Raw genomic sequence first — 13725 nt, 5'->3', positions numbered from 1 at the left:
CATGAAGCGGTCAAGCCCTAGCAAGCTTTGCGGCAGCTACGCTAATGAAGCCGTAACTTTGAAGAGGCCGAGTCAAATTTGAATGGCGTTTGTGCAGGTATAACAATAACTGTAACAAAATATGTACGCTTAACTTTCTACTGAAAAGGAAAAGGCAGAGTCGAAGCAACACCGAACTTTGATGATTCCGTTATATTTGTTAAAAACTCAGCGCAACCGTAACTGTCGTTGACCTTCTCAGTTTGAGATGAAGAGAAGATTAAGGCTGTAAATAATGTTTGGTTTTTTTTAATTGCAACTTAAAAAATTAGAATTTGTAAAATAAAAATTCTTATGGGAATACAAACAAAATGACTGTATTGGTACAAGGGCGGGTGGATAAGTGTATTTAATAGCAAAACGAGACACTGAAATTGTGAATTTAGTTCAACAATGGCATATTGAATTCTGGCAGTGAAATTTCATTGCAATATATTAATTCTGGATTTCTTTTATATAAGGGTAGATTTTGTCCCTTTTAAGGAAAAAGGGAAAATCATATGCACTTAGAGCTTAAATTTAGTAGGTACATAAATCGTTATAATAAAATTGCGGTTTATATCTTTGCATAGATACATAGAGAATGAATTTTAAGGTTTTTTATTTTTTAATTTATTTATTACAAATATAATTCTGAATAGTTATATTGCATTACGAAAGGCATTAGCAGCTAAGACTATCGGCATACATAGTTTTAAGGTTAATTTCATACTTATTGAAAGCTAGCGTCAAAATGTAAGGTTTGTTTGATTTCGTGTGCCGTTTGATCGAGATGATGAATGATGAACGTTCGTTGTTGGAAAATTGTAGCAACAATGAGAGAGAGAGAGTGGACTGGAAATCTTCCTTGATTGAGCTAGACGGTGAAGATTAGAAGAACAAGAAGAAGAAGAAGAAATTTTATCATGTGAAGGGGAAAGTCTTTAATCCCGTTTCTCCTTAACCGTTTGAGTGCGATTCGTCGATATAGCGACGATAACTAATTACTCCAAATTTGCGGCGCGTTGCTATAGCGACGATTGCATCACTGTGCATTTGGCGTTCGGCTAGGAACGTGTTGAATATTATTTTGCGATATTTATAAAAAATGTATGTCATATAAAAGTATAAATTAGTTGAGACCGTTAAAAACAATTTTTATTTTTCGTTCAATATCGATATTTTGAAAATAAATTGCGCAAATGTGTAGTATGTAGTGTAAAAGGATCTAAAAATCCAAAGCGTTCCCGGCTAATATGCAACATTTGCAAAAAAGGTGTGCATGGTACATGTGTGGGGAACCACAAATGTGCCAAAATTTGAATAATAATGCCGGAACTTGTTGTAAAAAAAAAAAGAAGATGATATTAAAAAAATGTAAATAAGTTTTTCTTATAATCATAACTAATAGTTTAGTCTACAAAATAAAAATAAAATTATTGAAATATGTAATTTTTTGTGTCCTCTATGCTTATATTTGTAAAGCCATCATATTTCAGTTTTCTTAGACCAAATTTTGCTTCGCAATTTTCGTAAGTATTAAAGAAAATCGCTTAGCACTCAAACGGTTAAAAAAATTCTAACGTAAACCTTAAATATTATATATGACAGGTATTATTCCACTATTCCGCGGTTCTAATTTTTTTAATACAATATATTATGCGCCGACAAGTGGCCAATTAAGATGTTTATCAGCATATATATGTATAGAAAAGGAAATTTCGTATTTGTGATCGAAATTTGACGCTTTATTTAATGTACTTAGAATTATCCGATTCAAGTCAAATATGTCCCGTTTATTTCGCAAACTTGTTGCCATTTAGAAGGCAACTTCATATTCCCCCCTTTATAAAACCCCCCTCCTTATTTGCAAAAAACTCAGACAACCAGTTTTCGCAAGCCTCTTTTGAGGCCAACTTGGTATCACCAAGGGCATTTTGCATGGACCGAAAGAGATGATAGTCACTTGGTGCCAGGTCCGGACTATATGGTGGGTGCGATAGGACATCCCATCCGAGCTCCCGTAGCTTCTGGCGGGTCATCAAAGATGCGTGAGGACGAGGGTTGTTCTAATGGAACACAACACCATTCCTATTGACCAAACCGTCTGCTTCAAGCGGTCAAGTTGCTCACAGTAGAGGACCGAGTTAAGGGTCTGACCATAGTTGAGCAGCTCATAGTGGATAATTCCCTTCCAATCCCACCAAACACACAGCAAAACCTTCCTGGCGGTCAATCCGGGCTTGGCGATGGTTTGGGCCGGCTCGCCGCTTCTCGACCACTACCTTTTTCGCTTGGCGTTGTCGTACGTGATCCACTTTTCATCGCCAGTCACCATCCGCTTCAAAAATGAGTCAAGTTCGTTCCGTTTTAGTAGAGAGTCGCAAGCGTTGATTCGGTCTAAGGGATTTTTTTGCGTCAACATGTGTGGCACCCAAACATCCAGCTTTTTTTGGAATCCAATCTTCTGCAAATGGTTCCAAACGGTTTTGTGGTCTACACCTAGTTCCTTACTAATCGAGCGAACGCTCACATGCCGGTCTCTTTAGATAATTTCAACGATTTTATCAGTCTCTACGACGATTGGCCTACCAGTACGGGGTGCATCTTCGACATCTACTACACCAGAACGAAATCGATCGAACCAACGCTGTGCTGTGCGAATCGTTACAGTATCAGGCCCATAAACTTCACAAATTTTTGCCGCCGCCTTCGTTGCATTTTTACCTCTAAGGTAGTAAAAACGTTAAATATGACGAATTTCTTGCTTGGTGGACTCCATATTTGACGCGCTATAACTTAAGACTGAAACGTACGATCACAACACTGTCAAAGAGATACTTGTAGTACAGATTGTCGTCTTCAAATCCCCGTTTAGTACGACCCGATACAATAAGTACAACGCAAGATATATTTAAATGTCGCGCTCAATTGACAAAATACGACATTACATTTTCCCCACCCAATATATATAATTGGCGCGTACACCCTTTTTGGGTGTTTGGCCGAGCTCCTCCTCCCATTTGGGGTGTGCGTCTTGATGTTGTTCAAGCCGACTCCGAACGGCAGATGTTTTTATGAGGAGCTTTTCAATGGCAGAAATACACTCGGAGGTTTATCATTGCTGCCGAGGGGCGATCGCTATTAGAAAAATGTTTTTCTTTAACTTTGGTGTTTCACCGAGATTTGAACCTACGTTCTCCCTGTGAATTCCGAATGGTAGTCACGCACCAACCCATTCGGCTACGGCGGCCGCCGCTTATCAGCATACCGTCGAATTTTGTTTCTCCGCTTGTAATATTTCATTAGGCATGGTCGCGAAAATTGTTTGCTAACCTTCAAATTCAGGCGCTCGTTCTGCTGTAGTTATGCATAGACACTTTTAGCTTTTATTGTAAATTTCCGCTGATTGTTATTGTGCTTTCTTTCTTCTTTTTTATGTAGCAATTTACGGTTAACGTTGTGCTGCTTTGCTTTGTTTGCTAATGTTTTTAGCGCAGCCACTTTTTACTCTACTGCCGGTGTCAATGCCTTGGCATCTTGCTTCGTTTGTTTCCCCATACTTTACAGTTTCATTTTTGCTTAAAATAACAAACAACAAGAACAACAATCGAATTAATGCTAATTTTTAATACAAACTGATAAAAAAAAAAATTGTTTGTGGTTTGAATTTTATTTTACTTCGTATTTCTACCTACATACCTGCATACATATGTACGCACATGCGTTTGCTTACTTCCTTTATTACTGTATATTCATTTTGTTTTTGTATTTATTGTTGTGGCTGTTGCCAAATTTAGCATTTTGCCAACGCGCATAACAAAGCACGAATTTATGTGCATACAAACACAAAAAGCAAGAGTCAACATCCCAACATCTTTGCGGCAAGAAAAACTCATAAAGTAATAAAAATGCAATAAAAGGACAAACAAAAAACTCTTGAAATAAATAAAAGCTCACTTCGATACGCAACACAAATAAGGTGAGCGAGTGTAAAAGAGTAGATGAAGAGCAAAACGTGAAGTAAGCAAAATCGTATTTCATTCATATTTCATTCGAAAAAAAAAATAAAAAAAAAACATCGTAAAACATCGCCAAAAGGAAGTGAAACAGAACGCCATCCAGCCAGCGCATCGAATATTCAGATACTCGCGCACAGTGCAATCGCCGCACAACCAGCTTCAACGCCACACTGCCAGGCAACGAGAGAAAAGTGCAAACATTTAAATAAATACAAAAAATCAACAAGCAAAATATTCAGTGCAAATACTTACAACAGTAACGCAAGCTCCTGGCTGTTGATTTACAAAAATAAAAATTAAAAAAATAATAAAAAAAATTTTTTTGAATTCGCAAAAAATTGTATTCGTCCAACTAATTCGTCAGCAGCAATTGTTACATCAACAACGGTCAACAGCCAACAGCAACATCAACAGCGACAACAACAACAGCATCAGTCGTCCGCGAGTTTATTCAACGACTTCCAATACAAATCACCATTTTGTGTTCTTTTAACTTAATTTTTTTTTTACCACAAACACTGCATCTTTTTTGAGCATTACCCACTTATTTATACATCAATACATGCAACACATACAATCGCATGCCACATAGTGCAATATACGCTTCTCCACCCGTCTACTTCCCCTATATAAATTGGAAAATTTCGTGACTTCTAAGTATTGACTGCGTTTGTGTGTTTTTGAGTTTGTGTTAGTGGAGTATTTTTAAGCCATCCTTTGTTGTTGTTATTCGCATAGTGTCTTATTTTATATACCGTTAAAGTGGATACCCAAAGCAGTTTGTATTATGTGGATTATCCTTCGTCCATGTTGCTCTCGACGAAGACCAGCAACGCCGCCTCAGCTGCAGCATCCACAGTCGCCGCTGTTGCCGCCATGCAGTGCGACATACCGAACAGTATGCTCTGCGATAGTATAACTCTCGGTGATAAAAGTAAGCTCAAATCAAATGTTTTGATATATATACAGTAATATTATGTTGTACGTTTTCCTTTTTATTTTATTTTTATAAGCAACTATTTTTTTAAGTTCATATACTTTAATATACGAACTTAGTTGTGTAATTCTCTGCACTTTTTAGTTTGTTGTTAAATTTAACTTATTTTATATCAATTTATTTAACAGTTAGTTAATAAAAAAGTAAAACAAAGTTACAACTTAAAGTGTCATAGCGAAGCGAGAATTCGTTTCGTTTAAAATAACTCTATGCGGGAGGTGCAAGAGCTGCTGAAGGGGGGATTCCCATTTCAAACGCCAAAAAATACGGTTTTTTTACGAATTTTTATTGGGAAAATTATCAGTTGAATCTTTTGGTAAATTTACAGCCATATTTATTATGATTATATAAAATCAACTTCAATTTTTGGTCGATTTTCTGGAAAATTATGGCTTTGACAACGCTCGAGGAGAAATTTCTATAAAAATTCCTGGTCGCTGGCCGCTACGATAATTCAGCTCCAGGTTGTCTGAAAGGAAAAATTCAAATGGCATTTTACTCCTTTTGAATAAAGTTTCAGTATGAGCTATTGAAAAAAAAAAATTTAGAAAATTAATATAACTACGATGGTTGAAAGACAAAGTTTGTTTTTTCGCACATTTTTTTCATCGGATTTTTATTTATAAAAAAAAAGCCATGCATGTATCTTATTTTCCGTAGGCAGATATTATTTCGAGATTCGTGTCAAATTTGACAGCAATCGACAGAATAGTTCTCGAGATATCATGGCGGCCGTATAGAAAAATGCTGTTTTGAGGAAAACGCATTCAAATATTTTTGTGAAAAAAGGTATATAGTAAGTAAGTAGTAATTCTTTATTTATTTATAAATATTTCATCTTACATTACAATAATTTTTACAATAATTCGTTTAAATATATAAATACATAAAGAAAGAAATAATAAATGTGTGGCAATAACAATGTTGTCTGTCACAACTCAAAAATTAATCAAAAATTGAACTCTGCAATAAGAAAATTTCTATAGTGTAAGGCTGAGTATATAAAGCAAGTTAGTCTTTTCCAATTGTGGCCATTAAGTATATCTATTACTTCTGCTTCATTTAGCTTCGCTGCGTTTAGGTATTTTATTCTGATCTCCTTCAGTACCGGACATCTTCCTAAGAAGTGCTGCATATTTTCTTCCTCGTTTAAATTGCAGAGGGTGCATTTTTTCTGAGCATTTCCATACGTAGTTGCATTTAGCTTCAGTAAACCACATCTTGCTTTGAAAATTGTCGTAATATCAGCTAGCCGCATATCTTCTTTAATATATGATTCCCCTTTTGAGTAGTCTAAATGTTTATAAATTCGCTTCGCGCTTGACTGTGCTTTTTGCCTTGCCATGTTGATATCTTTTACTTTCATTTCGGTAAGAAGTTGCACACAGCGATCTTGCCAGTCTATAGAGGTGATGTTTTCTTCAAACTTCAGTCCGAACTCCATTCCCATGTCGTTCAGATGCTTAAGCCAAAACACATTTTTATTTAAGATGCCTTGTGTTAGTTTGTGTGGGAGTCTGTTACAATTATATTTATAAATAGTTTTCCAGATATACTTCATGTGTAACTCTAAAGAATACATGTGGCTATTTTCTATATTAGTTTCTAATGTTATTGCATAATTTGGAGTGAACTCGGGTAGTTTGAGGACTCTTTTAATAAAGTAACTCTGAAGTTTATTTACCTCATCGAATAAGGTATATCCCCAAACTTGCGCTGCGTAGGTTTGGATCGCTCTGCATACCGCTTGGAACAGCTTCCATTTTGATTTTAATGAAATGAATGGCTTCGCTAAAAAATCGTTCCATGTGCAATTAATACTAGCTTTTGCTGAAGTATTTCTGGCTTCTAAGTGCTTGCCGAATGCCATTTTGGGTATATACCCAAAAGGTATATATTTAGGACTCACAGCATTTTCGTGTTAATCAGCTATTCCAGGACCATATAGTACTCCCACTTCCTCTTCAAAAAATTGATTTTCTACCATTTGCTGACCCCGACGTAAAATTCGAGCTTCTTTCGTTGCATTAAGGCTCGGCTATTGCTCGCGCGCTTTCTCAGTATTATCGAGCGCGCCGAGTTCATTGATCACGCATAACTTCGGCAATTTAACGAATTTCGTCATGAAATTTTGCACAGAGTTCTTTGAAAGTATAATAAACAAGAATGGGTAAAAAAAAACAAATAGATTTTTTTATTTAGTTGCGATAATCGATTTGCTAAGTAAAACAGTTGATTTTGTCTTATCGATTTTTGTAATAGAACGGAAATTAAAAAAGATTTTATCTCAGAGATAACTTTTTTGAAAAAAATTTTAGTGACATTTTAAAGACATAAACTGTAATGGTAAATTGATAACATTTGAAATGATTAGCTTTTGAGAAGCAACGATTTCATGTTGAAATGTCATTTCCTTCCTGTCTATAATTCCTGATTGAAAAAATGAAACAAATTGTTTCAATTTCCTCTTCTTACTACCAAAAGAGAATTCGAGTATTAGAACTGCGAACACTCATAGAAAAGCTCCGGACATTGATGGTGATTATATTAGATTTATGGGGGTTGGACAAGTCCAAGTACTCAGTCAAGAAAACCATTGCACTACACCTGGATAGATTACAGTGGAAGGAATAGAGAAACCGGATAGATACAGTATGGTGGAAAGACGCGCGAATTGGTCGGAGATCACTCTTCCGCGTATCATTTGGATTCATTGATGAATCTTGAGAGATCCGGAAGAGGAAGAGTATGAACTTTATCCATACACAGTACATCGCACCCCAAAAGCCTAAGTCTGTTTCTAGAGAACACCGGACAGCTATAGAGAAAATGCTCTGCAGTGTCCTCATTCTCACGGCAGAAGAGGCATATTGGGTCGTCAATGATTCTCATGATAGCCCTGCGCCGACCGCAGGCGTTATGCCCTGTACCTGAACCTACCAGTACAAGCTCATTTTCAGCCAGCAACAGGCTCTCGATATAGATGATGCACCATCTAATAGATGTACATCCTCAACGAGTAGCTTGCTTCTTCCAACTCGCGTCGTATTTGTAGCAAGTGAGTTTTGGGCCTGTACATCCGATGTCCAAGCCGCTGAAGAACCAGCGGGAGGTTTACCACAAGTGTACGGACCCCGTGCAGAAAAGTTCTGATTCGCACTCACTCCGTAGCTGAATGGGCCTATTTATACTCTTCAAGGGAGCCACTGTTGAAGAGGAAACGGTTTATCAACATTTCACGTCTAGAACCGTAGTGTTCTGTTTTAACTTTGTCGAGTGATATTATTGAGTTAATTAGCCTCAATCAGCTCGCACAAGATGTGATTCTACACCACGCACTAACGGCCTTGGCTTAGTAGAGCCTATGGTTGGAAGGAACCTATTCTAATGCGCTTATCTAAGCCCCATCTAAGCCCCTGCAAAGCTTTTCAGCAACAGATGCAGCAATAGAGAAGGCGGACAGTTTCTGACGAACCGACAACAAGCGCAGACGTTTGAGTGAAACACTCAATACAGTATGGAACAGAAGACAAGACGGTGGTGAATAGAGATAACCCTACTGCAAGTTTTCCGATGTCTTCTTTTGTTTTGGAACCACCTATAAACAAAGTGAGAGTAATTGGGACTATCGACGGTGTATGGCCTACAGGGTTTGATTGAAAAGTAATGAGCCCTATATTTTTAAGCAGCTTTATTAAACCTTTTGGGTTGTACAACTAATATTCTTCAAAATAGGACCCTTGAGCGTCAATACACCATGCACTGCAGGAAACATTTTTTAAACTCATCCGCCGGAATCGCGTTCAATTCGGCTGTCACAGTTTTTTGGATCGCCTCGATGGAGTCGAAAATCGCTCCCCTTCAGCTTTCTTTTCAGGCGCGGGAACAAGAAGAAGTCCGGAGGGGACAGGTCTGGGCTGTAGCACCGGAACTCCCATCTTGACCAATGCAGAGATGCAGAGGAAGGCGGTGTTCGCCCGCGCATTGTCGTGATGAAGGGTCCAATTGTTGACGAGGTCGGGCCGAACCCGGGCGATGCGGTCTTTCAGCCGAAGGAGCACTTCTTTGTAAAATGCCGCATTTACAGTGCTTCCTAGAGGTACAAACTCCTTCTGGACGATGCCTTGAGAGTCGAAAAAGAGAGAGTTGCTGTTCGCCTTCGACGTCCTCCCGGCCTTCCTTGAACGACTTGTGCCACCGTTTTACCTGGGCACTGGACAGAGATTGGTCCCCGTAAGCCTCCTTGAGTAGCCCAATGGTTTTGGTACTCGTTTTGTTTAGCTTTACGCAAAATATGAACGATTCGATCGCTGCATTTTCGCCACTGCAAAATCCTAACACACTTTTAAAACAGCTTTCACGCGCGGAGCGATGTTGACTGCACCGCTGTTGCCAGCGCACTGGGACCAGTTTCTAGTGAAAGGGAAAGGTCCAACGATCATTTTCCCCCACCAGCCGATACGGTTGATCGCTTGGCAGACGCTCCGCGCGAGAAGGCTCATTACTTTTCAATCAAACCCTGTATGCCTGCAGGAGAGGAACCTGGACGCAGGTACCTGTTGTGTCTTCGGACATAAACGTGGCCCTACCCAGAGCTATATGCTACTTTTGTGGTCCCAGGGTAGAATTAGCCGAGCTGGAGAATTGTTATAGTATTAGTGGGAGCGTGCGCCACATACCATTGGTGAGATGTTTCTAACATTTTGCTTTCAACCTCCTTCCAAAACAAAAAAAGCCCTGCATTGGATCTCACAAGCAGTCATAATCAATCCTAAGGAGAACTCATGCCATGAGGACAAATTAATTAGCCCCCTATGGAGGTACTGAGCTATATAACCCCAGAAAACAGAATAAATTCATGTTTGATTTCATTTTGTACTTTTATGCATATCGCCTGTTCATTGCAACATCCCCACACACACATACATACATAATAATTTTCAAAGCATTTTTTTTATTTTTGTTTACTGATTTTCCTAAAGCCTTGGATACCTAAATTATACGAATGCGAATAAGTCAATGGCCGGGTAAAAGTATAGTATATTTGTGCCCTCCTAACAATTTACAATGTAAATTTTACATACTTCTATACACACATACACACCACGACTAGATTAAAATTTAAATATGTACCTGCTTAGAAAAATGCTGCACTTTGTTTATGTTCAGTTCAGTGCCATTTACCTGACACACTTGCCACACCTGATATCCACAGAATTGTGCAATTGCCCCGCATCAGGCAAAATAAACACAACTACATAATTAACGATGCTGCAATTCAAATAACTTCGAAAGCTATGGTACAAGAGCTCATTTTTAACACATGCACGAGTTAAAAAAAAAACATAAAAAATATCTGCTCTGGGGGGCGCTAGAGCGCTTGAAGTTATTAAACGCCCCTCAGCGATTTCCAAACTTAACATAAGCACCGAAATACGAGTACAGGCATACATACATACATGCGGCCAAGCAGAGAGTTAGGGGGAGTTTTCTAGTGGTTGGCGTTGCTGTGCATTGGCTACACAAAAGTGGCAGCAACACTTAATTATGGTATGGCATTACACCGATTTGCGCTGTGAAAACTGTGCCAAGCTAAAATAACACAAAAAAAAAACAAACAACGTACATATGTATAACCTCATTTTTTAGTGTACAAGTATGTGGCTTTTCTGTGCATGTATGTGTGAGCATACACATAAGGGTGCGCCTTGCAGCGTGATTGCATTTCTGTGAACGAAGAAATTGCGTTGACGTGTGAATAAATGTATGCCAACACATCTCCAAGCACAACAGTTTCTTTTCCTTCTATGGTGAAGCCAGGGCTGTTTGCCTTCTCCAATCCTTTCTACTATCTTATCTTGAATGTTTTCGATGGAGATTGTAATGAATTCTTCACATACTTTAGTAGGCTTTGATTTAGTTCCCTTTCAATCACAAATTCCACGTCGTTTTCCGGTATCGAGTCATCATTTTTACGGGGTTTCAAAATTCATTCGTGTCCGTACTTCACTTCTCGACGAAATTCGATTGTGGGAGGCGAATCCATTCGTCGCCGTACTTCACTTCTCAACGAAATTCGATTGTTGGAGGCGAATTCATTCGTCGCCGTACTTCACTTCATGACGTAAGTCGATTGTTTGAGGCCATGATTTAGGTTATGGTATTGTTGGTGGTGCTGTTATATTGGGTTTTCCGGAAAGAAATTGCCGATTTTTTTTTTTAAAGAAAGTAAATACATTTTTATTAAAACTTAGAATGAACGTTAATCAATTATCTAGGTTGCATTTTGTTCGATAACCTTTTGCCATATTTCCGGCAAATTCATTATTCCGCACTCATAGAACTTCTGGCCTTTATTTGCTAAAAACTGAACCAAATGCGATTTTATAGCCTCCTCATTGCCGAAAGTTTTACCGTTTGAGGAGTTCTGCAAAGGCCGAAACAAATCGTAGTCTGACGGTGCAAGGTCAGGGCTATACGGTGGATGCGTCAAAAGTTCCCGGCCAAGCTCTCTCAGTTTTTGGCGAGTGACCACAGATGTATGCGGACTAGCGTTGTCCTGATGAAATATGACACCTTTACGATTAATCAATTCTGATCGCTTTTCGTTGCTGGCTGTATTCAATTTGTCCACTTGTTCGCAGTAGACATCCGATTTAATCATTTGGTTTCTTTGAATCAGCTCAAAATATACCACACCCTTCCAGTCCCACCAAACTGACAGCATAATCTTCTTTTGGTGAATATCAACCTTTGAAGTGGTTTGTGGCGCTTCATCAGGCTGGGACCATGATCGTTTTCGATTGACGTTATTGTAAACAACTAATTTTTCATCGCCAGTGATAATCTGCTTCAAAAACGGATCGATTTCATTGCGTTTAAGATGCATATCACAAGCGTTGATTCGGTTTGTTAAATAAATTTCTTTGAATTCATGTGGTACCCAAATATCAAGCTTTTTCATCAGTCCAAGACACTTTATATGCTCATGAACGGTTGGTTTTGGGATATTTAACTTCTCTTCAATCTCACGCAAAGTTACATGGCGATCCAATTCGATTAAAGTCTTGATAACGTCTTCATCGACATCACTTGTCCGACCCGAACGTGGCTCATCTTTAAGTGAAAAACCTCCAGAACGGAATGTGATAAACCTAAAGCCTATGGATGGATACTTCTCTTGTGATAATTTAGTCATGGTTTGCAATGGTTTTATTTTCTTATGGCATGGCTTGCTGGCCATTGTGACATTGAGAGTAACTGCGGAATCGATGCACTAGCGAGACTCGTCTTCAAGCTGACTGATGAGTACATAGACAATGACATGACAAGTATGATACATATCTTTGAGGAAATTGTAAGAGCAGCGAAGGAAAGATGATGCAATGAAGCCACCTGCAGAATCGCTTGACAATTGTGGCCGACTCTCAATGCTATACGCACAGAATCTCTGCTAAGTAAAAATATGTTAAGCATAGTCTCAGCCACTCATTTCTGAAATAACGGAGCGGTGTCTAATCAGCAGAGACGCCCAGTGGATGGGCGCACAAGTTTAAGACTTCTGTAGAAACTGTCTAGAAGAGACGATCTCGCTGCTGTGTCATTGTCCTATCCAGACGTAAATTTACTTCTGTTAGATATTTGGCCGAGCTCCTCCTCCTATTTATGGCGTGCGTCGTGATGTTGTTCCACAAATGGAGTGGCCTATAATTTTAAGCCGATTCCGAATGGCGAATAGTTTTTTTTTTTTTTTTGAAAAGCTTTTTCATGGCAGAAATACACACGGAGATTTACCATTGCCTGCCGAGAGACGACCGCTATTAGAAAAATCTTTTTCTTAATTTTGGTGTTTCACCGAGATTCGAACCGACGTTCTCTCTGTGAACTCCGAATGGAAGTCACGCACCAACCCATTCGGCTACGGCGGCCGCAATTAGTATTAGCAAAAATATTTATTTGGAAAGGAGCTACAACTAATCTCCGGGAGCTCCTCTCAAAAAAGACGTTTTGCCCTCAACACTATATCTCTGAACTGGATCCTCTGAAATTTAAAATCAAACAGATTTCGTTAAAGTAATATTCAATCTAGTAATTTATCGAAGGAATAAGCAAAATAAATTTTTTTGACAAAATGGCGGTTTCTCAAACAAAAAAAAATGGATTTTTCAACAAAATTTCGGCCTCAAATTGTTTATAAAAAAACAGTTTGTCAATGAGATAAAATCTTCGATTAGACTACTCGGTTTAGCCGTTTTCGAGTAATGTTGGTCACTGATTTTGAAAATACCATTTTGAGAAAAACGCGCTCTGAATCGCCTTTTCGAATTTGCGTGTAACTTCAAAAATATTCTTGGGAACGATATTAAATTTTCTGTAAATATATGTGCATTAAGTAAAAAAAAAATCGATTTTTTGAAAATTCTATATTAGCTGCATATAACCCTTTAAATTGTCCGCATGCAAACAAAAGTGTAAACGCGAAACCCTTTGGGGTAATTTTCCAAGCTATGTTGAATAGGAATGCCGAAAAGTAGCATCCCTTTTATGCGACACAATGAGATGTTGGTATATCAAATACAAATGGACGAGCTAAAGGTTATAAGAAAACTAAAAACATATATTTGTGATCCACCCTAATGTACGAACTTGTATTCGTGTATGCTAATGCATTTGCGCATATGCATATAT

General features: G+C 38.4%; 1 protein-coding gene across 2 annotated transcripts in view; it reads left to right on the top strand.

Moving 5' to 3' along the window:
* LOC128862132 (ecdysone-induced protein 78C-like) overlaps positions 1–13725 on the top strand; it is a 166403-nt gene that overhangs the window by 59674 nt on the left and 93004 nt on the right. For both annotated transcript variants that reach the window (XM_054100591.1, XM_054100590.1), the window contains exon 2: positions 3819–4974. In XM_054100591.1, coding sequence (XP_053956566.1) covers positions 4848–4974 — 127 coding nt within the window. In that variant the 5' untranslated portion in view covers positions 3819–4847. The remainder of the gene's footprint in view (positions 1–3818; positions 4975–13725) is intronic.

The sequence above is a fragment of the Anastrepha ludens genome, chromosome 4, assembly GCF_028408465.1.
Source record: "Anastrepha ludens isolate Willacy chromosome 4, idAnaLude1.1, whole genome shotgun sequence".
Taxonomy (NCBI): domain Eukaryota; kingdom Metazoa; phylum Arthropoda; class Insecta; order Diptera; family Tephritidae; genus Anastrepha; species Anastrepha ludens.
Note: the sequence above shows the minus strand (reverse complement) of the source record. Positions and strands in the feature narration are given on the sequence as shown.